General features: G+C 37.1%; 1 protein-coding gene across 3 annotated transcripts in view; it reads left to right on the forward strand.

The window, feature by feature from the left end:
- The first annotated feature begins 342 nt into the window (after nucleotides 1-342).
- LOC114660320 (sap30-like) overlaps nucleotides 343-21,221 on the forward strand; it is a 212,521-nt gene continuing 191,642 nt past the window's right edge. The window contains exons 1-5 of one of the 3 annotated variants that reach the window (XM_028812943.2): nucleotides 343-497; nucleotides 1,236-1,433; nucleotides 9,388-9,510; nucleotides 14,474-14,572; nucleotides 17,930-20,501. In XM_028812943.2, the coding sequence (XP_028668776.1) occupies nucleotides 1,248-1,433; nucleotides 9,388-9,510; nucleotides 14,474-14,572; nucleotides 17,930-18,058 (537 nt within the window). In that variant the 5' untranslated portion in view covers nucleotides 343-497; nucleotides 1,236-1,247 and the 3' untranslated portion in view covers nucleotides 18,059-20,501. Of the gene's footprint in view, nucleotides 498-1,235; nucleotides 1,434-9,387; nucleotides 9,511-14,473; nucleotides 14,573-17,929; nucleotides 20,502-21,221 lie in introns of those variants that run through there. The other 2 variants (XR_007936290.1, XM_028812942.2) reach the window with 2 other exon arrangements.

Genomic DNA, 21,221 nt, shown 5'->3' on the forward strand with positions numbered 1-21,221 from the left:
TGCAGAGGCACTGCCGTATACACACGAGTAGAAGTGTGATTATATAATTTGACCACATTTACATTTTGCTTTATAAAGTCTCATGATTCATATTTACGTGATGATATACATATATATCTCTATCTTTTAGCAAGCAAATCTTCCTTATTGTCGCCAGCCACTCAGTCTGCGCTGTTTCTTTTCATTTAAACAAATACGAGCTTTAATCCAGGAAGTAGCCGGGTGGTATGAGTGACAAGCTCTGTGAGCAATCGAAACGCTCGATTTGTCAATCTCCGCCCCAATCCTGTCTGTGCCAGCAAATTAGAAGCCTGTGGGCGGAATTTCCGCTATCAGGACGTGACATGTTCATTGTGGGTCTTTTTTTTCCAGTGAACTGTATAGTAGTTGCTGGTGCTTAAACAAGATTCGGTTGAAAGCAATAGATTCTCACTTTCTGCACAACTGGAAAAGGTCTCTTCCGTCGGACGATTTTCACTGCTGACGAGTACAGTAAGGTTGTCTGTTTAACTCGACTGTCCCGAATCTACTGGTTTCTTTTGCACTTTGTCAAATCAGCCGGTGGTGAAGAAACCGTAAGGGGGGTGGGGGGTGCACTTATTCACATACGTTGTTTTAAGTGTTATTTATCTGTTGCAAAATGCAATCCGATTCTATGTTGTGTAAATTGCATTTCACGTGCTGGGCTATCATATTGTTACCAGTTTTCGCAACGAGCTGTTTGTGTGTGCCGTTGGTCCATCATGCTTTCTCTTTTCTGCGGTTGTCGTCGTCGCTGTTTGGCGATTCTTCACTCAACCTCGGTTTTGCTGTCTTTTTTACCGAACGCATTCGCTTTACTGTAGTTTATGAAGAGTAGTAGTAGTAAGAAGAGATGAAATCAATGAGTAATTTGTCAATCGCAAAATAAATAAATTATCTTAATAATAAAAGCTTGTCCAAGTTTACTGTGCCACTGTCTGCGTGATTCCTGTTGTGCACGATGGCCGGCAGCTCGTAACCTACGGCAGCGGCTGACACGTTCGCTCAACTGCCGTTGTAGGTCTGCAGCGCGATCCCCTTAAATGCCTTTACAGATTCTCCACAGAAAGGCAGTTGTTTTCAGTTCCTTTACTTCGCTATCTTGTTAACCGTTTTCGTTTGATTGTTTTTTTGTGTTTTTAATTTTCATCGTGGTTTCACTTTCTTCAGTCATTAATAACTTATCTTTTTGTGTTGTTTATTCTTGTATACAGACAAGGTGAATCATGAATGGCTTCAGTACAGAGGAGGACAGCCACGATGGGCCGTTAACTACTTCTTTCTACGGCCAGAGCTGTTGCCTGATTGAGGATGGGGAGCGCTGCAGCCGCTCTGCCGGTAACGCGTCCTTCAGCAAACGGATTCAGAAAAGCATATCGCAGAAGAAGCTGAAGCTAGACATCGACAAGAGCGTGAGTTCAACATAAAAACATCAGAAAAGTGCCTTCTTAGCCGCCTTGTATACTTGTAGCGTAAAGTGAAGGGGGGCGGTCTAACTCCGCGAAAGCTGCCTTTAGTGCGAACCTATTCCCGTGTGACCTTGTTGCACCAAGGAGAAGTGAGCCTTCAGTCGCATGCTTAAACGTTCTCTCCATCGATTCTTCTAAAACAAAAATGACCCATTCGTTGCTTGAGTGATCGCTTGTTCCACTATTAACAATTTATTCGTTACAGTCCCTCCCTTCCGGGCGTTTATCTGGCGTGAAGCCAAAGTTTTATAGCCAATCGGATCGCAGCAGTGAATCTTCCTGCTGCAAGTCTAACGTTGAGGACTGCGAATGAGACCAACTGAGGCTCACATTGCGTCTTGACGCGTGAAAATCACAACAGTACCGATCGCTTCGGCAGAAAATATTGTGTCCACCTAAAGGAGTGTCTGTCTTATGTGGTAGGACTCAGGTTAAGTCTCTTCTTAGCGGGCGGGAAGTTTATATTGAATTAATTCTGTAGTTTTAACATGATTGAGTACGGAATATAATATTTATTATAAAACAAAGTTTTATTTCCATCATAACATTTTTTTACTCACATTTTTTTATTGTGGATAGTTCATCGAGTGCTCTAATTGTTCGATCACTATTTAGTTTATAAATCTCTCACATAGCATCATCTTAAGGGTGAAGTGATTTAACAATTAGCTCAAGCTACCTATTTCAAGTTAATGTCTCCGTTGTGAAGCGTCCATAGTGGTTGTTGCACGTTATGTTACAGTTAAAGCATGACTGTCGCCAGACTTGCTACATATTCATATTGATGGGCTGAATGGCCCGTTCTCAAAAAGTTTCTAATGTATTATAGCCATATTTTAAAAAAAATAAAAAGTAGGAACGTATCGAACATTGAACCTCATTTAAACAGTGTCATTAGATAAAGATGGTGTAGTTTATTAAATAACAAAAACGGAAGAGGGAAATTTGACTGGAATAATTTATTCAGCAAAATGTCAATGGATAGGCCATTTTTGTCTGTGGAAAAAGTAAATTCACCCATGGCTGTAATCAGGGCTGTAGAGTTTGTACACAATTCACTTCAAATCTGTTTCCTCAATTTATGGTATAACTGGCTCCGGTTTCTCTGTTTAGGCACTTTTGCCACTGCAGGAACTTTTTTCTCTGGACATAGAATTTTTTTAGAAACTTTGCAACTTTTGTTGTATTCCTACCTGAGGAACATGGACCATTTGTATGTAGTTCGTGCTACTTTTTTTTCTTACTCCAGGATATGTACTTTTCGGTCAGCCAAGAACTATCATGGGTAAGGTGATGAATTGGGCTGATTGGCTGACCACAAGCACTGGCGCCATCTTACAGATCTATTAGTTGTTTGCACTTTTGGAGAGTTACTGGTGAGGATTTGAGTTCTGCACTTCCTCATAGCTGCCTCCCTGGTGCGCCACAACATGCACTGCAACAAAGGAGTAATCTCCCCCATAAAGTCGTGATTGCTTCAATGCAGTAAGGTGGTTTGGGGTACCCCTGATCTCCCAGATGCTCCTCATTACGCACCACCTCTCTTCTTTACATAAAGGTTACAGTTCCTGTTGTGCTGTGACAACACAAAACAGAAAAGAGGCCCAGGACCTGTGTCACACAGAAACTCATTGGTTCCTGAAAACACAGTTCCTGCAGCGGGAAAGCATCTTTTGTAAATAGACTAATATATTCACTTTGTAGACTGAAAGCATACAAGATGCAGGGCATTTCATCCCTGCCAAGTACAGCTTGCCGCTCTTTTGGATGAAAACACTGCAAGTTTCTTATTAGATTTGATGATCTGTAGGAACATTCTTTTTGAAACCAGTAAAACTACTGATTTTTGCATCACTTAGGTGTTCTCCATCATTTTCTATGATGCACTGACACCGGTAATATTTCCCACATGTTATAACTGTAAAGTGTTCAAAAACTGCCAACTTTGATAAAACTCTTTTTGCCATTGTGAATTTGTGCATGGGGTTTAAACCACCTAAAATATGTAATAGTTTGAAATTTACCAAAAATGCTATAAACGTAATCTTAAAAATTGTCCAATCGAATTAGTGTTTGTGAAATTGGATGTTTTAACACATTATATTACAATTTACATTTCTCTGCAGTTGGTACATTTTTACCAAATCAGATTCTGACTGATTCTACTTCCAACTTCGACTTAGACTCCATAGCCCTGGCTCTAATTGCTGGTATTGGTCCCTCAAGTAGCTGTTTCCTATAATTGCTTCTGACATTGACTGAAAGCACATTTTTCCCCACTTCTCCATGCAAAATTCTTTCAGCTGTGTGATGGGCTGTAGACTCTGGGAACTCCTCAGACATTTCAAATCACCCGCCACAGAATCTCAATATGATTCCAATCACAACTTTCACTAGGTAAATCCTAAGCTCTCCATTTCTTTGTGTTTGCCCATTCCATGATGGGTTTACTGGTACTGTATTTTTAGGGTCATTTTCATGTTGCAAGGTCCATTTTCAGTAGTGTTTCAGTCTTCTGACAGATGATCTCCTGGTACAATGAAGAATTCAAAGTGAATGCTAGGGTGGTGAGCTGCCCAGGCCCCGAGCCAGAACATTTCCACTGCCATGCATTACTGTTGATATCAGGTTTCTCTGGTAATTTGTCTGTCCAGAACAAGTTTCCTACTGGTACACCTCTCCTATAGATCTAATTTGTACAAGTTATTTCTAATGGTAGACTCGTGCACTTTGACATAATTCTGGCAAGAGCCACCTGTAGGTCTCATAATGAAATTCTGGGGTTCTTTCAGCCTCCTGCTTTCTGTTCCCAGGCATATCATGCTTTGAATAGCCTGGAGAAGCTGGCAGTTGTATGGAATCTTCTCCACTTGTAAATGATCTTTAGGGACAGTGGAATGGTTGATTTCAAGTCATTCAGAGATCTTTTTAAATCCCTTATAAGACTCCTAAGCATCTTTCTGAAGGCTTCAGCCTGGTGATAATACACACTTTGTCAATAAAAAGTAAACTGTACTAAATGTCTGAGGTTTAAATAAGGGAGGCTCAGACAAGATCCCGCCTAAGGTCATTCTTATCATTAGCACCTGATTGAAGTAGTGATAAATGTAGGGGTGGAGTTAATGGGATACCTAAGTCAATATTTTAGTATCCAGCCAACACTAATACATTACCACATTCACATGGAGCTAATTTGAAGGTGTCAGTTAACATAATGCACATACTGTATCTTTGGGAGTTAGGAAGAAAAACACTTGAGAGGTAAGAGGAAGAACATACCAATTCCAGAGTAATTACAGGAGTTATGGCCATCCCTGGCCTCGGGTAAACGTCTGATCATGTATGGAAGATACCTTGCAAAAAATGTTTCTGCAGTAGTTCTAAAATAAGGAATGGAAACTCAGCAATTTTATTTTATTTTTTTCATCCGTTATTAACGTACAAATGTAAGCATAAATATCATTAACAGCAAATATCAGATTCCTGACTTGTTGACAAACTTTAAAAAGTTTTCTTACAAATACATGGTTGTAAATGAAATGATCCAAATGATTTTTGTATTTACTGGCTTATGTTGCGTCTTAGTATTTTTATACTCTAGTTTTGTGAGTACTAATTCCACCATAATTTTTCAATTAATAAAAAGGTTAATATTAGTAGGCAATTCTACATTTTGTTCATACTGTGATAAATTAAGTATTCTACAACATTATGCCTATAGCACATTTTTATTTTCATTCATTAATTACAGTAATCATATCACCTCCTGTATGTGTGTGTGTGTGTATGTATGTATATATATATATATATATAATATAATATAATCCAACGTCTCTATGCCTATCTGCTTTTCACGAAAGATCTACTTAATGGATTTAGATTCTTTTAGATTTTCTATTATTTGCTTGAACATTCCAGTTGCTTTTGCGACTTCTCTCATTGCGCTGTGTATCATAGTTCACTTGTGTGAATCTTGTGAATTATTTGTGTTAGACACGCAGCGGGCTGAGGGGGTGGGGGCGGGCCCTCCTCACTCACTCACGCACCAACCTCAGGTCATTCTTTACCTACGCTTAGCTAATGAACGAGAGAACTACTTAACGGATTTAGATCGTTTTTTTTTTTCTATAATTTGCCTGAACAGTCCAGTTGATTTTGCAACTTCTGTCATCGCACTAAGAATCATAGTTTACTTGGAGGAGCGATACATTCGCGCTAATCTGATACAGAGGCTGCCGGCCGAGGGGAGGAAGAAGCGTGACGTCGGGAGTAGGGAGATGGGCAGGGCCCTCCTCTCTGTCCTGTTTCACTACTATGTGGGAGGAGCTGCAGGGGACGACTAGTTCTTTAGAAAACTTGAAAATTTTCCTTCCAAGTCACTAAAATCTCACATTTGTTATTACACAGGAGGGATTCCCTCATCGAAAAGATCATTTAGGTCCTAATTTGTGTGTTACTATTAACTAGTTTTTTTTTTTTTTGTTAATAGACCAGTGTTATTAAATGGTAATTCTTTGGTAATGGAGTACACATGCATTTTGCACACTGTCTCAAAATTGATAGGAATTTGTTGTCTACTTTGCTTATTTGTATTGTTAGAAATCTTCCCCTGCTTTTTACTTAAAATAATACTGTCAGTATTTGTTACCAGCTTTTACTGTTAACAGAGTATTGGGCATCTGTATCAAAGTTGACAAAGAATGGTATGTGCATCCTAACAACTACAGTACATAACAACTGCAGTAAACTGAGTGCTGCTTAACATGGCAAAGTTGTACTTTTTAATGAATAGATTATTTTAAAATCCATTCATCTGTCTTTAGTCCTTATTGATCTAATTCACGATCATAGGGGGACTACAGCCTATCTTGACATCCACAATAACAACTACAGTAAACTGCATAATACAGCAAAGTTATATTTCTTAATGAATAGGCTATTTTAAAATCTATTAATATAATTCAGGCTCATGGGGGGCATACAGCCTTTGTTGTAATGCGACAACAAAAAAAAAAACAATTGGAGGAGTAGAAGAGGACGACAAATCTCCAATTTGAAGAACATCTCCCCCCAAACCCCCCCAAAAAAGTGGCCACTAAAATTTTAAACATGTTTAATATGTTAACTACAGGATCTCTGTGATAATCACCCATCCCTCTGTACACAAGTCAAAGTAAAAAAAAATTTAAAAAAAAACCCACCCAATATTACATCTCCTATCCTACATCAGAGAGCCATTCAAGCTGGATCAGTCTTCAGTACAGGATTAGCACTGTTGCCATTTTCATTCAAGTTAATTTTGTGGCTGTTCTTTTTCCTGATTGCAGTCAGTGCCGATGCTGACCCATTGGCTTGTTGGAAGGCACACGTGGAAAAGACCAGAAAAATCATGTGCATCTCAACTCCAAGGGTGTTTTGTATGAGTGGTCACATCTTATCCCTTCAGAGGTTAAGACTGAGCAATGAGAATGTAAATTGTGGATGTTTCTGCATCAGAACATTAACTGAATAGGCTGCAAGAAGTTCTGTTCAACAGTCCTGGTGCAAAAAGTGAGCTCCTATAACTTTTGACTCTGTTATTAAAAATGTAGGTAGATTTTTTATTTATTATACATTTATATATTTATATATACACTACCTGTCAAAAGTTTGAGAACATCTCAGTTTTCCAGTTTTTCTTCAAATGTATTCCGTTGAAATGCAATGAATGACTTAAAATGGTGAAAAGGTGAGGAGTAAACTGCCAGAGGTTTAAATTTAAAGTTTAGCTTAGCAAAAAATGAAAAAAGGAAATTTCAGAATATTATAAATGGGCCTTCTTCAGAAAACAACTAATAGTTTACAACCTACAGATTTTCTGCAGCAATTAAAGTAAATTAAGCCTTACAAGTTGAAGCAAACAATTTGTACAGGTGCCCCAAGTTGTGTTGACTACTTAAAAACTCTGTGTATTACACTATAGAAAGTTGTGAATTCCAAGGATAATGGCAAGAAAACTGCAATTAACAAATGAAATGAGACAGAGCATTATTACCCTTAGAAGTGTAGGCCTTGATTTGTTTTGCAGTTGCAATAAAAGAAACATGTCGGTGAGTCCAGTGGTGTGTGGTACAACCCAGAAGCCAATTGGATGTTGGAAGAAACTCTGAAAGGAAGAGATCTGGCAGAGCCAAATTCACGAGCCAATCAGAAGACAAGTTTCTGAGGGTCACCAGCTTGCATGATGGGCGCCGCACAGCACAACGGCTTCAGCACAGCTCAACAGTGCAGGTCGAGAAAAGCAAGTGTCAGTTTGTACTGTGAAGAGGAGACTTTGTGCTGCTGGTCTGACAGGGCGAGTTACCGTAAGAAAGCCATTCCTTAAAGGACAAAATAGGGCTGTGAAATAAATACTGGCTGTGGACTACTGCAGACTGGAAGAATGTTCTTATGGAACGATAAATCCAAATTTGAAATCTTCGGTTCATCTTGCAGTGTGTTTGTATGCCATCGAGTTGGGGAAAGGACAGTGACTCCAGCTGTCAAACATTGAGGAGGAAGTTTGATGGTCTGGGGTTCTTTGGAATTTTTATTGATGGTCTGGGGTTTCTACCACCGCTATTTTAACTCTTTGAGGGCTGAATATTTTTTCCAAAAATCTCAGTTTTCTCCAAAGCACAAAAAGCAAAGGTTTCACACATAAAATGTCTGTTGCTGCACTTGTTTTGGCATCTCTGCCAGCAGCAGCGGCTGTGTGGGGCAGCTTTATGGCAAGCAGGAATACGCGACAGGCCAGCCTGGCTGGCTTTGCACGGCGGTGGCAGTCGCAGTGTGACACAATCTGGTTTGTACCTCTTGTCATTGTAAGTGGCGGTCCTCCCAGGTGCATCAGCTACACAAGCGTGTTCAGCACTGCGATCAGTTGATGTTGGTACCTCGCTTTCGTTTTCGATCTCCAGATTACTTGCAGCGAAATCAGGAGTCTGATTCAGTGATAATACGCAAAACGTCATCCACAGAGTATTTCGCTTTGTGCATTTGTTTTGGTCTCTCACCAGATCTCAATGCCACTTTAGAGGTTACTGGCTCTTCACTACTCACTCACACACATGGAATCGAGGTCAAATCAACTAAAACTAACTTTCCTTCTAGCAAAGAGAGTCGAACTAAAACGTAACGGCGAGTTTTGTCTCAGCTGATTACCCTCTTCTACCCCTGAATTTCAACAAAAGTCGATATCCACACTGAAAGAGTTAATAAATCCAAAATTTGAATAAAATTATGTACACTTAATGATTCCTTGACTTGTTTTTATTACTATTGTTTAATTATTGTATGCCTTGACTTCATGAAACATTATAACATTAAATTGTGTTAATTTCCATAAAAACTGAGGTATTCTAAACCTTCTGATCAGTTGTGTGTGTTTATTTATATATATATATATATATATATATATATATATATATATATATAAATTCGCTGTGTTTACATATACAGAATATTTAAAAGCCAATTTCTGTCCATCTGGCAACTTCAATTAAAGGAAGCTTACTTTCATCGCCTGCACTGGAATTAACATGCTAGACTAATATCACTCCCTTAAAATAAATGTATTTATATGTATAATAATTCCATGACATTTAGTTTGAAATGTCTGTTTGACAATAATTGTTACATAGCTATGCAAATTACTTTTTTATCTTCTACTGATAGGTGGTGTGTTCTCATCTCTTCCTCCTTTCTTTCTTAAATTTACATACCCATAGCAGCCATTTAGAATGAAAATTTACATTTAAAAAAAAGGTCTTCAGGAATGACTGTCAAATTATTTAAATATCTTTGTTACTTTATTTTTTTTTCTTATAGTGCTCCTTTTTCTACTTGTCTGTTAATCCTTTTTTCTTCATGGTTGTAGGTCAGACATCTGTACATCTGTGATTTCCATAAAAATTTCATACAAAGTGTCCGAAACAAAAGGAAGAGGAAAACCAGCGATGATGGTGGGGAGTCTCCAGACCATGATGTTGAAGTTCCAGAGGTAAACAGAAATGTGATCCTTAGAAATCCTGTTATGTCCTGGGCTGCCATGTAAACCTGGAGTTGAGATTTAAATAATTAGAAATATACTTCTTTGAAAGTACTTTATTGCTTGTGGCTATATGTGTATTTCCAAACAAGGTTTTAAGCAACAGAAGATTAAGAGGAGACATGACTGAAGTATTTAAAATTATAATGGGAATTAGTCCAGCGTTTCAAGATGGTTATTTTAGAGTGAGTTCATCAAGAACACGGGCGCACAGTTGGAAACTTGTTAAGAGTAAATTTTGCACAAACATTAGGAAGTTTTTCTTTATACAGAAAACTACAGACACGTGGAATAAGTGACCAAGCAGTGTGGTAGACAGTAGGAACTTAAAGGACCTTCAAAACTTGACTTGATGTTATTTTAGAAGAATTAAGTAGATAGGACGGGCAAGCTTTCTTGGGCTAATGGTCTCTTGAACTGTTCTCATCTAGATTTTACTAAAGTTCTAAAAGGTACTTGACACCATCAGGGAAATCATTTATTCAAATTTTTTTTTAAAGATGCTGTTTATTAAACTTCAGCCATTAATCATGGTGTGGTATTGTTGTTAAATAAGAAGCAGTTTTGTTCACTATGTTGATTAAATTTCATTTTAATCATTTAAAAATCCTGTGAAATTCTACATCCTTTTCCCTTTTGTTTAATCCCTTTTGTTTAATAACTAATTTTTAATCCTTTTGCTTACAGTTACAGTTTTGGGGAAAGGCTGGTTTATATTTTATGTGGGACTACCCCAAGTATCCGGTAAAATAAAATGAAAATGAAACCTCTGTGCTGCCTTGGCACCAGTGTATGGCCACAACACTAAGATTGTGTAATGTCACTGACTAATATTACTGCTGTTTTCTGTTGTCATGCCAGTGCCTTTTATGTAGTTGATTTAACATTGTTTGTCTTTGCTTGTGGTGCTTCTTCAGGACTCCAGTGTTCACCTGTGTCCTTCAAGCATCTTCCTTGTGAACATAGTGTTCAGGTGACCAGTTGAAGGTTCCTGCCACATGCAATATTGGCACCACTTAATTTGCCAGTCATAGGGTCACTGTTACTGTATGCACCACACCATGTTGGCTGACAGTGAGACTGGAGCTATGCCACAGTGGGATGTGTGCCATAGAGTGGCATGCATTTGAAATGTAAAAGGCTAGTTTTTGTGATTGCATAAAACCTAAACACTTCACTGATAGCTGTAATACAGAAGAGTTTGGAAACTTTCCAGCTCTAAATATTCTCACTGTAATAAATATTGAAAATGAAAGTTCTTGTATGGATGTGAGCGCCTTAATTCTTCATGTATGAAAGAGTGGACTGATGTAACGATTTTTACATCTGTCTTACCAAGTTGTCCTTTAGATAGATAGATAGATAGATAGATAGATAGATAGATAGATAGATAGATAGATAGATACTTTATTAATCCCTTTATTCAAGTGGTGGATTTTTACTTCTGCTTAGTTGTTTATTTAATTATGTTTTTCCATACTAGAAAAACTTGCAGTTTTTACACATTTTTAAAATCCAAGGAAAAACAGTTTTAGTGACTTCTGAGTGTAATACAGAAAAAAAATATTACATTGAGTACCACCACTGTAGCGAATTAGGGATCATGTATACCGTTATTGAATCCATTTTACATATTGTAGCTATTCTTTTTGTCTTGCAAATTGCTATAAACCAACCGGCCACTTTATTAGGTATACCTTGCTAGTACCAGGTTGTCTAATTTTGGTGAGCCCATGCAAATTGTAACCTCAGTTGCCTGCTCTTACCTGACAGGAGTGTCACCCACCTCTGTAGCCTACCTGCTTCAAATTTCGATATGATGTTTATTCAGAGATGGTCTTCTGCATACCTTGGTTGTAACGAGTGGTAATTTGAGTTACTGTTGCCCCTTTATCAGCTCGAACCAGTCTGGCCATTCTCCTCTGGCATCAGCAAGGCATTTTTGCCCAGAGAACTGCCATTCACTGAATATTTTCCCTTTGTTGGACCATGCTCTGTAAACCCTAGAGATGGTTGTGTGTGAAAATCCCAGTAGATCAGCAGTTTCTGAAATACTCAGACCAGCCCATATGGGACCAACAACCATGCCACATTCAAAATGAATAAGCTTGGTTTGAACTTCAGCAGGTTGTGTTGACACCTTCTACATGCCTAAATGCGCACATGGTTGCTGCCATGTGATTGGCTAGTTAGATATTTGCGTTAACATACAGTGAACAGGTGTACCTAATGAAGTGGCTTGTGAGTGTATGTTTACTGTTAAGCATTTAAGTAAAATACTTTATACCCTCACCTTGCAGTAAGGAAATCAGGGTTTGTGTCCCCAGTCCTCCCTGTGTTTGCTTGTTCTCCTGTGTCTGTGTGGGTTTGCTCCCACTGTCCAAAGACCTGCAGGTTAGGTGGATTGGCAATACTAAATTGGTCTGGCTGTGTGGTTGGGGTGTGTGTGTGTTTGTGAGAGAGGCGCCCTGTCCAGGGTTTGTTCCTGCCTTGTGCTCTTTGTTACCTGGGATAGGTTCCAGTACCCATACCCCCCTTCCCCCTGGCAGCCTTACTCTGGTATAAGCAAGTTACACTTTATATCCTTTTATTGACTTGTACCAAATGTATTAAATAGTTAGATATTTCATATCTTTTGCAACCTGGTACTAACCTGAATAGACATTAAAAGCAAAATTTTATCAAGTACCATATCTGAAAGGGCTAATTCCAAAAGTTTTGTTGTACCAAGGACATCTGGTAGATTACACTGTAAACCTATTTAAACTTTATGTGCACATAAAAAATGATATTTTTTGACTTCGTCTTAAAGCAGTAAAGGCTAAGATTTAAGCACAAAAATAATAAGTCTCTGCTTTTTGGAAAAACTCTGCCCCACTTGCGTATTTTTTTTTTTTTATGGAAGTTCTTAGGCTGATTTAGACACAAGGATAGCCTATGTACAGTATTTCTATTATGCAGCACTGGATTCTGGAATTGTGTTCATTTTTTATTTTTTGGGGTCCTCCCTGAATGGAGTTTGCAAAGTGCTTTAAGTAGTGAGAAAAGCAATATATGAATGTAAATAATTACTATTATTTTTTTAATTTCCTCTCAGAGTCAGATGAGGTGCACAACTGCCAATTTACTGACTTAGTAAAAAGAAAAGCCCAATAGCTATGTGTGAATGCAGGAGATGACACTATAGCCTGCTGAGTTCAGCACTTGAAGCTGTGTAAGTGGGGGGTCTGCATTGTGTTTAATTAAAAAGAAATGAACATCAAAGAGCACTGCGAACAGTTCAGATGTTCTGCTTGATGTTTGTCCCAATCACTGATTTCTACAAGTTTGACTTGCTGCTTACTCTGCAGAATTAATTTGTCCTGTTTGTGTTTATGGGTTTTCCACCCCGCAATACTCCAACAGCATAATAAGAAGTTGATTGTGTGCAAATCTGTGCCTGAGTCCAGCAATAAAATGCTGGCCGAGATCTCCAGGACTCTGTCTGTGTCATCTCTGAGTCCCTTTCTACAATCTGGCTGTGTTTTTACAATTAGCTGATGGACAGATATTGTTGTTTTTCATTTATGTTAATTAGTTTGTACTTTTGTTTTTGATATATTTGAACAAATCTGTATCCACGTATGTGATGGTTAGAGAGTGGTGTAATCTATTCTTGTATTTTGCCTTTCAGTTTGTACTGTTGTAGCAGTACTATTGTATTGTATTCCTGAGGTGAGAGTGATAGACTGGCCATCCAGCTCTGTGAACAGAATTTCTGGTATTCGGCTTTGTGTGTTGTGTTTTACCCCATTTTTTTTGACTCCCATTGCACACCCGTCTTACCTGGAAGGGGGTCTCTTCTTGAATTCTATTTCCCAAGGTTTCTATCATTTTTTTTCCCCTACAAATGTTTTTGGGAGGTTTTTTTTTTTTTTCTCTTTTTAGCAAGTCAAGGCTGGGGGGCTGTCAAAAAGCAGGGTCAGTTAAAGCCCATTACATGATTTTGGGCTATACAAAAAATATCTTGTTCTTTTCCCAGAATATGCTTTAGATATTTTTTTTCTTAAAAGCAAGTAAGTGCTTGCTATTTTTTTGTCATTGTTGCACACCAGTAACTGTTTACCTTTATGCGAAACATCTAGTATGAGCAGGTGTTTATAAAAGTATATTTTAAATTTGTACACTGAAATACTGTCTTAATTTTCAATATAATTGCCACTTTCATTTCACAGAGAAGCATTTTCTGTTATACGACCCTAAACCCAAACCTGTCATAACAAAATGTGCTATAATTATACATGGTGTGTGTACGCAGTATTTAGCTTATATTTTTATACTTGCTGCATTTAGAAATGTTTACTATTTGCTTCATTAAAAATTTAGGTATAATAATAATCGCTGATTCTGAGTAGTTGACTTCCTTTATTTTTTAGCTTTCTGTTAAACACTAACATTGGGGTATACATCCGCTAATGAAAATATGTACCTTTTATTCAGTTTTCCATATATCTTGTATTTTATTTCTCATAACATAAGCATCCCACGCATGTGCATCTGGACATCTATAAGAGTGCAGCTAAGAAATTCTCATGCTGGTCTTACACACACAGTAGTGTAGATTCATCCCATTGTGATTTATTTTCTGAACTTTTGCCTTTTGTCACCACTTATTTGGTTTCAGAATCTGCTTTTTCACACCAATTGCCAATTTGCTTCTTTTTTTTTTAATATATAAACATAAGTGACAACCTACTGAAGGAGATTATCATTCTTTGTATAACATTTGCATGAATGCAGTACACTATGGTCTGACTGACACTTTCCTAGAGTTTCACCTTGTTTTAAGCACATTAATATATATTTCTGAGTTGTTATTTTACATTAATTTTTTTAAATAAACACATAATCAAAACCTTTTTTTATTGATTTTTAGGTGGATTTATTTCAGCTACAAGTGAACACACTTAGACGCTACAAAAGACATTACAAATTACAGACCAGACCTGGCCTAAACAAAGCCCAGCTTGCAGAGGTAAGTACACTTTTTATAGACATCACAGAAAAAGAACTTAATTTCATGGTTTTATGGCTTGTGAAGTTTTACTATGTGTGTATTTTGTTTGTTTTTTGGATTAAGCTCTTTTGTTTTGGAATGATACATTATGAATTTTGTAAGGTATTTCATTGTATTAAATTGCATTTTTTGTGGGCATAAAAAATGCAGAATTTTAAAACATTATCAGCTGTTGGCTCTCAATTTTGTATCTAAGGTGAACTTCATATGGTGCCTCATCAGAAAACTCTTGCTAAAGGAATACTCCACCCAAAAATTTTTTTTTTATTTTAAAAACAAATATGTTACTTACCCCATGTACTGTAGTTTATAGTGCTGGCCAAGAAAAAGGTTTCATTTTTTTTTTCATCCAGAATGGTGTGGAAAAATATTAATGATATAATAGTAGCCAATGGTCAGGACAAACGATGCGAAAAATGTCCATGGAAGAAAAAAAAAAAAAAAAAACGTTTCTCATGTCGCATAATCCACTTGTTGGTTACCCAGTCGTATGCCTAAAATATGCAATGCACATGCCTATTTTCCTGAAATATTGTTAAATACAGTAGATACACCCGGTGTACATCATTAACAGAAAAACATACTCCCATCATGCAGTACTTCTGAATTAAAGATGGGACTCTTGACCAATGAATAAGGAGAGGCAGATCTTCAGTTCAAAAGTGCAGTATTATGGGAATACATTTTCTGAAACTGCTAATTCCGAAAGCTTCTGTTTAACAATATTTTATTAAAACAGACCTGTACTTTGTATGTTTTAAGCATACAACTGAGTAACTGACATTTGGATTAAGTAATGTGAGATTTTCTTTCCATGTTTATTTTTTTTTTTGCCATTTTACCGCATTGGTTACCATTATGTTTTATTAAATTAAAAGTTTCTCTCTCCATTCTGCATGAAAACATGAGATGAAATATTTTGCTTGGTCATCGCTATAAACTACATACGTTAAGTAACTTATAAAAGACTGTGAGTTTTGAGTAGAGTATTCCTTTGATCACAGAGTAAATACTTTGTTTTACCAGAGTTCAGCTTTTATAGTGAAAAAGGGTTACATTATTAGTACATCTCAGTGAAAACTGAAAAAGCACAATCCACATATATTCACCCGTTCAGTTACATTTTAGAGAAGGTGTCTTTTCACATTCTATTAAGCTGCCCCTGAATTAAAAATAACCAATTTGTCATTTAAAAATGTTAACAGTAATTATGGTTATTATTTATTATAAGGGCATTAATTTCTACAGACCAAAATATATAAGCATGCAGCACTTGAAATACATGTCTATGAAGTATCGTTTCAAATCCTTTAGCTTGCATATTTGTCCTTGGCCTAAAGTTGCTGTTAGGTCGGGAGTCAAAAGACCCTTCTTCATCTTATTAAAGGCCAAGGTTATTTGACTTTAAACTGTCCTTCCCACAATGAGAGAGGGAGCATGGTAACGGTTCTCAGTTAAAGAATATTGAGCTGTTTTAACAGCGGGCTTAACTTGAGGAGTTTGGATTTCGTGTAGAGACTCTTATTTTTGAAGAAGGCACTAGGAATGTAACCTTTTTAGGTGTGTGTGTTTATTTTTTTCCTTTTAATAAAAATGCTAACAGTAAGGATCCTCCACGACATCAGACCTCAAATGTCCTATTTATTATTCACATTTTCTTCTCATAAGCCCTCACACACAAATAGCACATTAACCATGAGCACCCAGGAGAAAAGGTGTAAATTATGAAATGATCACTTTAGCTGTCTACCTGCAGTTATTTTTTTTCTATTTAATAAATACATATAACACTTCTTTTTTTATGTATATAACTGTATTTTTTTTTATTCCTGCATCACAAATCCTAAAATGTTTTTTTTTTTTTTTTTGTATTGGGGAAAACAAGCATTTTTAACACACAATAGGTTACATTTAAAAAAAACGTTGTTAATGAATGAAGTTTTATACGCCAACGTTTCCAGCCAGTATATTTGCAGGAGCAGCAACTTCCACTGTCTGCAGAAAGTTCACTTCGGCCCACACATCTGAACATGGAAATCTGATGCCTGGCTGCACCTGGGGGGACTGTGCACTTGTGTCAGGCCAGCAGGCCCGGCCCAGCCCAACAGAGCCCCCGTCTTAAGTGGAAAAAATACATGTGTTAAACGTAATGATATCCGTCCTTTTTCCCTTAATAAATGAAAAAGCCTTGTACTGTGAATGATTTAATGACGTCCTTTCAGTGCTTTGAGTAATGGAGACTGGGGGAGCAGGGGAGGGTGTGCGGTGGTCCCTTTTCTCCTGAATTATATTCCAGTTTCTGTTCTCTTCCTTTAGCAAATAGTACCTTGCAGTTGAATGCTTTGCATTCATTTGTAGTGCGTCATGCTCGTTAGCTAGAATATTTTTAATCTTGACCTTTTAATACAGAAAAGTAAACACATTTTAAATTCGTTTTGTCTTTTTTATTTTATTTTATATTTTCTTAAATCCACACTGTGCGAGTAAGTGTGCTCTGAGATGGCTAGTTTGTTCCTGCCTTGCTACCAGCGCTTTTGTAATACACACTGGCCTTCCAAACCTTGAACTGGATCGAGTGAGTTACAAACTGAATCAATGACTTCCTTTCTTCTGCACAAAGCAGACTTTTGGTTATACGTTTCTAGCCGAAATACAAATAAATTTGATGTGGAAAAGAGGAAGGCCTCCGACAACCCGATAGCTTTGTACCAGTCCTTCTTTGTGAACGAATATCTGCTACTTTACCCAGCACTATGCAACACTTCTGCTGGGAAAGTCAACAAGAGGGGCCCATGGCAATTAAAACTTTTGATTGGGAGTTTATGAGTGTATCCAAATAAGAACTTTGTCTGAAGATTTCTGTGTCTCAAAGTAATTTTAAAAATTAGCAGGTGGACCACTAGTGACTCGCCAGATGTTTCGAGTTACTTTTTAACGGTCATGTTCTTGAACATGGTATTTCCATTCAGATGGAGTCATTAGGGGTTTCTGAAAACAACTAGAACCATTCTGTAAGTGCAGGGCAGACCAAAGGTTTGGAAACTTTCAGACATTTTATTTATTCTGCACTTCATTAATAAGAGCCGTAGTCAACAGTTGTGTCTAATTAATAGTGTGTTCACTGTTCTTTGTTTGTATTCCCTGTTTTGTGTTATTCTGAATGTACATGCTGGTGCCATCTCTGGACTGGTATACCTGATATGCTTTTAAAAACTGATGGTCACAGGCCATAAGAGAGTTCATGAATTGATCATGTGTTCTGACTGTGTCCCTCTCTCTCTCTTTCTCTGTCTCTCCTGATTCCATGCATTTTAGACTGTTAGTCGTCACTTCAGGAATATTCCAGTAAACGAGAAGGAAACGCTGACCTATTTTATTTATATGGTGAAGAACAACAAAAGTCGACTTGATCAGAAATCGGAAAGCAGTAAGCAGCTTGATTAAGCCTGGACTTTAATATTAAACTTTGTGGACGAACCGAAGGAAGTTTGTGGAGCATGGTGTTTCGATTTGCCACTTGTGCAACTCTCTTTGACTCCAAAAGCATAGCTATAATATCGTGACGCACATGCCTAAATGTTAATATATAATGTATGTTTACCTGTAAATGATGTAAAACCATTTGCTTTGAGAATTTTTGCAGTATAGAATGGTTAAGCTGGCTGCCGGATTGCAACAAAAAAGTTTACATTATACGTATGTGTAATAAAATACGTTGTGTGCGTTTTGAATTGTGCCAAACTAAACTGCAACAGAGAAGTTCCTAAAAAGAAGACTAGTGGGATAAAATGACACATGCTATCAGACCAAATGGATTTACATTTGAACATCCGGATTTGGGGTAAACTTTCATTATGAATTTGTGACAGAGGGCAGTTAAAGGATGTTTAAAATGACCAGACGGAGGTGTTTGATTACCGTATGGCGTTTTCTTTAATACACACTAAAGCAACTCCCACATGCATTCATATTACTTGCATCTTTTAAAAAGCTGAGAAACATCTGCAAACACACCAAAAGTGTATCCATTGTTAGCATCAATTTGATTGTGTTGTTTTTCTGCTACATTCGCGTGCATCTAAATATGCGGTTTCAGCAAAATTTGGTGAAGATGTATTTTTTTTTTCTCTCTCTAAAGTAGAGTGCAGGACATGTGGCTTTGTCAGCCATCCCATCATTCCTGCAGTGCCTTTTGGCAGTTGACCGACTCCAGCTACTTTTCTTAATGACATAAAGTGAATGTAAAGGAATTCTTATCCTTAGTTTACAATTGGCAGTATCCTAAGAGTGATGCTTCTGAAGGCACAAATATCTTAAATCAGTCCCTTAAACAATAGCGTTATTCACAAACATCATCGTTCATGTATTTGTACAAATACCAGTTGCAATTTGGTGGCTGTTGAGCAATAAAAATAATTTATTTCAGTTGGCCTGTACTGTAGAAATTGAAAAAGATCAAGGGGCGCTTACAGTTTCTTTATTGGCAATACAAATAAATGTGAAGATGTCCTGTTATAGAGGGTATATTTTGTGCTCTTTTTCACTGTCGGGGCCCTAGCTATTGCACTTACATTCTCTGTTTTTATGTTGTAACATCCCGTCACTGCACTTTTCGATTTGTCTGACCCTGGTGAACGTGTACCGACCCGTCCTCACCGAGCTCAAAAGGCTTTTGAAGGATAAAGCACCATGTTAGTAAGTGGGTTTACTGTGTATATGTGTATAGAAAGTGCACTTGCAAACACCAAAATGTTTTTTCAAGCGCCATTTTAAACTACAACTCGTATTTCACTACTCCAGGAATTTGTGATACCGGGAAAACCTCAAAAAAGGCAACTTCCAATTTAAAATGACATTTAACAATGAATTATACTAGGCATACATTTGCACACGTTTTCAACAAAGCCTTTTAAACTGTCAAATGCAGGAAATGCTGGAGTACAAGTTGTGACCTCTGTACTTGTTTCCTTGAGCCTCCATAGTGTTAATATGCCTCATAGTTGGTAAAGTAAAAAGAAATAAAAAAAAATATTTATATATATCTCTATTTTTACATGTTAGGAGTTGCAAACTCCCTTTTGAATGTTTTATACTGTGATATTTTTCGGTATTATTACATGAATGAGGTTTCTTAAAGAAACCAGTTGACATCATGTCTGCTGTCAGATTTGAATAAAACTCTTTTTAATGCATTGGTTGAAAAATTGGAAAGGCTGAAAAGGACCTTGAATACAACATAATTAGGAGTGCTCTACAATGACAGATCTGCCCTTTAAATATAAATAATATGTAGACAGGAAAGGCTCTAAACTAGTGCTGTCAACAATTTTCTAAAATTACGTGGATATATGTACTGTAATGTGAAGTATTTGGTTTTAATTAAAAGAAACCCTTTTCAAACATTTTTCTTCTGCAACATTTTATTCATGTAATTGAATTCATTTTTCAATAAGTGTTTAATGTCGGGGTTTGTTTAACTTGCCTGCAGAGAAAGATACTTTCTGTAAATGGGTGTTTTTGTTCAGAAAAAACGTATTTCCTTAAAGAGTTTTGGTTCTCATACCGGGACACCGTTTGAGGCATGTTCTCACAGAGAAGGTGTCCCCGTTTTGTAGATACTTCACCTCACAAAATTCACCTCAAATGGGTTGTTTTCATTAGTGTGCAGTAATGCCACCATTGCTCCCTTATACATATGTATAATATTACAGAAATGCTAGTTAGCGCACTGTAGCTTTTACTTTGGCTAATGTGTTAAGTGCTGCAACTTTATTCCACAGTACACTGTGCTGTCCGAAGATTTTTGTATACCATATGTAGATATACCGTACATATGTACAAATGGCTGCTTTTTTTGCTTTTAATAAATGTTTTGTGAGTAGTACAACTCTGTCTTTGTTTTATTTAGGGTTGGTGCCTCAAGTTCTTTCTTTATGGTCATGATTTTCTTAAAATGATAAGATGCAGTATTTATATATAGTAAAGTAAGACAAATGTTTCAGAATACCCGGCCACTGAAACAAACCCATCTCTACAATTCCTTTACTTCTAGCGCTTCAGACTCATTTCGGGTCGAGAGGTCCGTGTCTCCATCGAAGTGCCCCTTGCAGGTAACTAACTGGCTCCATGCATCTCCATGTGAGGACTTGCTTTCTAACACTGGTGTGAATTTTTTCCACATCCTCTTTAGAATTTTTTTTTTTATGTATTTATTGCCTTGCTAATTGTGAATGTAGTTACTTCTCTCAGGTCTACTCGGTTTTCTTCTTCAGTTTTTGAAGAAATCAAATGGGCAGCGGGCTGCAATGCTTAGGAAGGTAAATTCTTTGACTTTTTCATTGGTTTGTGTAATTTTTAAGATTTTGTTTGAATAAACCTCAATTAAATTTAATTTAACAGACTTGTTTAAGGCTGGTAATGTAAGGACTTTTTTCTTTTGTAGTAAACACTTTCTTCCCTGTGTATAAATGTGTTTAAATCCCAGTTCACTTTTTTTTTTTTTTTTTTTTTTTAGGTTAAATTATATTGGGTGAACTTTATTAATCCCATAGGGGAATTCCAGTGCATACAGCAGCAGAAACATAAAAAACAAGAATACAGACTCACA

This window comes from Erpetoichthys calabaricus, chromosome 11 (assembly GCF_900747795.2).
Source record: "Erpetoichthys calabaricus chromosome 11, fErpCal1.3, whole genome shotgun sequence".
NCBI lineage: Eukaryota > Metazoa > Chordata > Cladistia > Polypteriformes > Polypteridae > Erpetoichthys > Erpetoichthys calabaricus.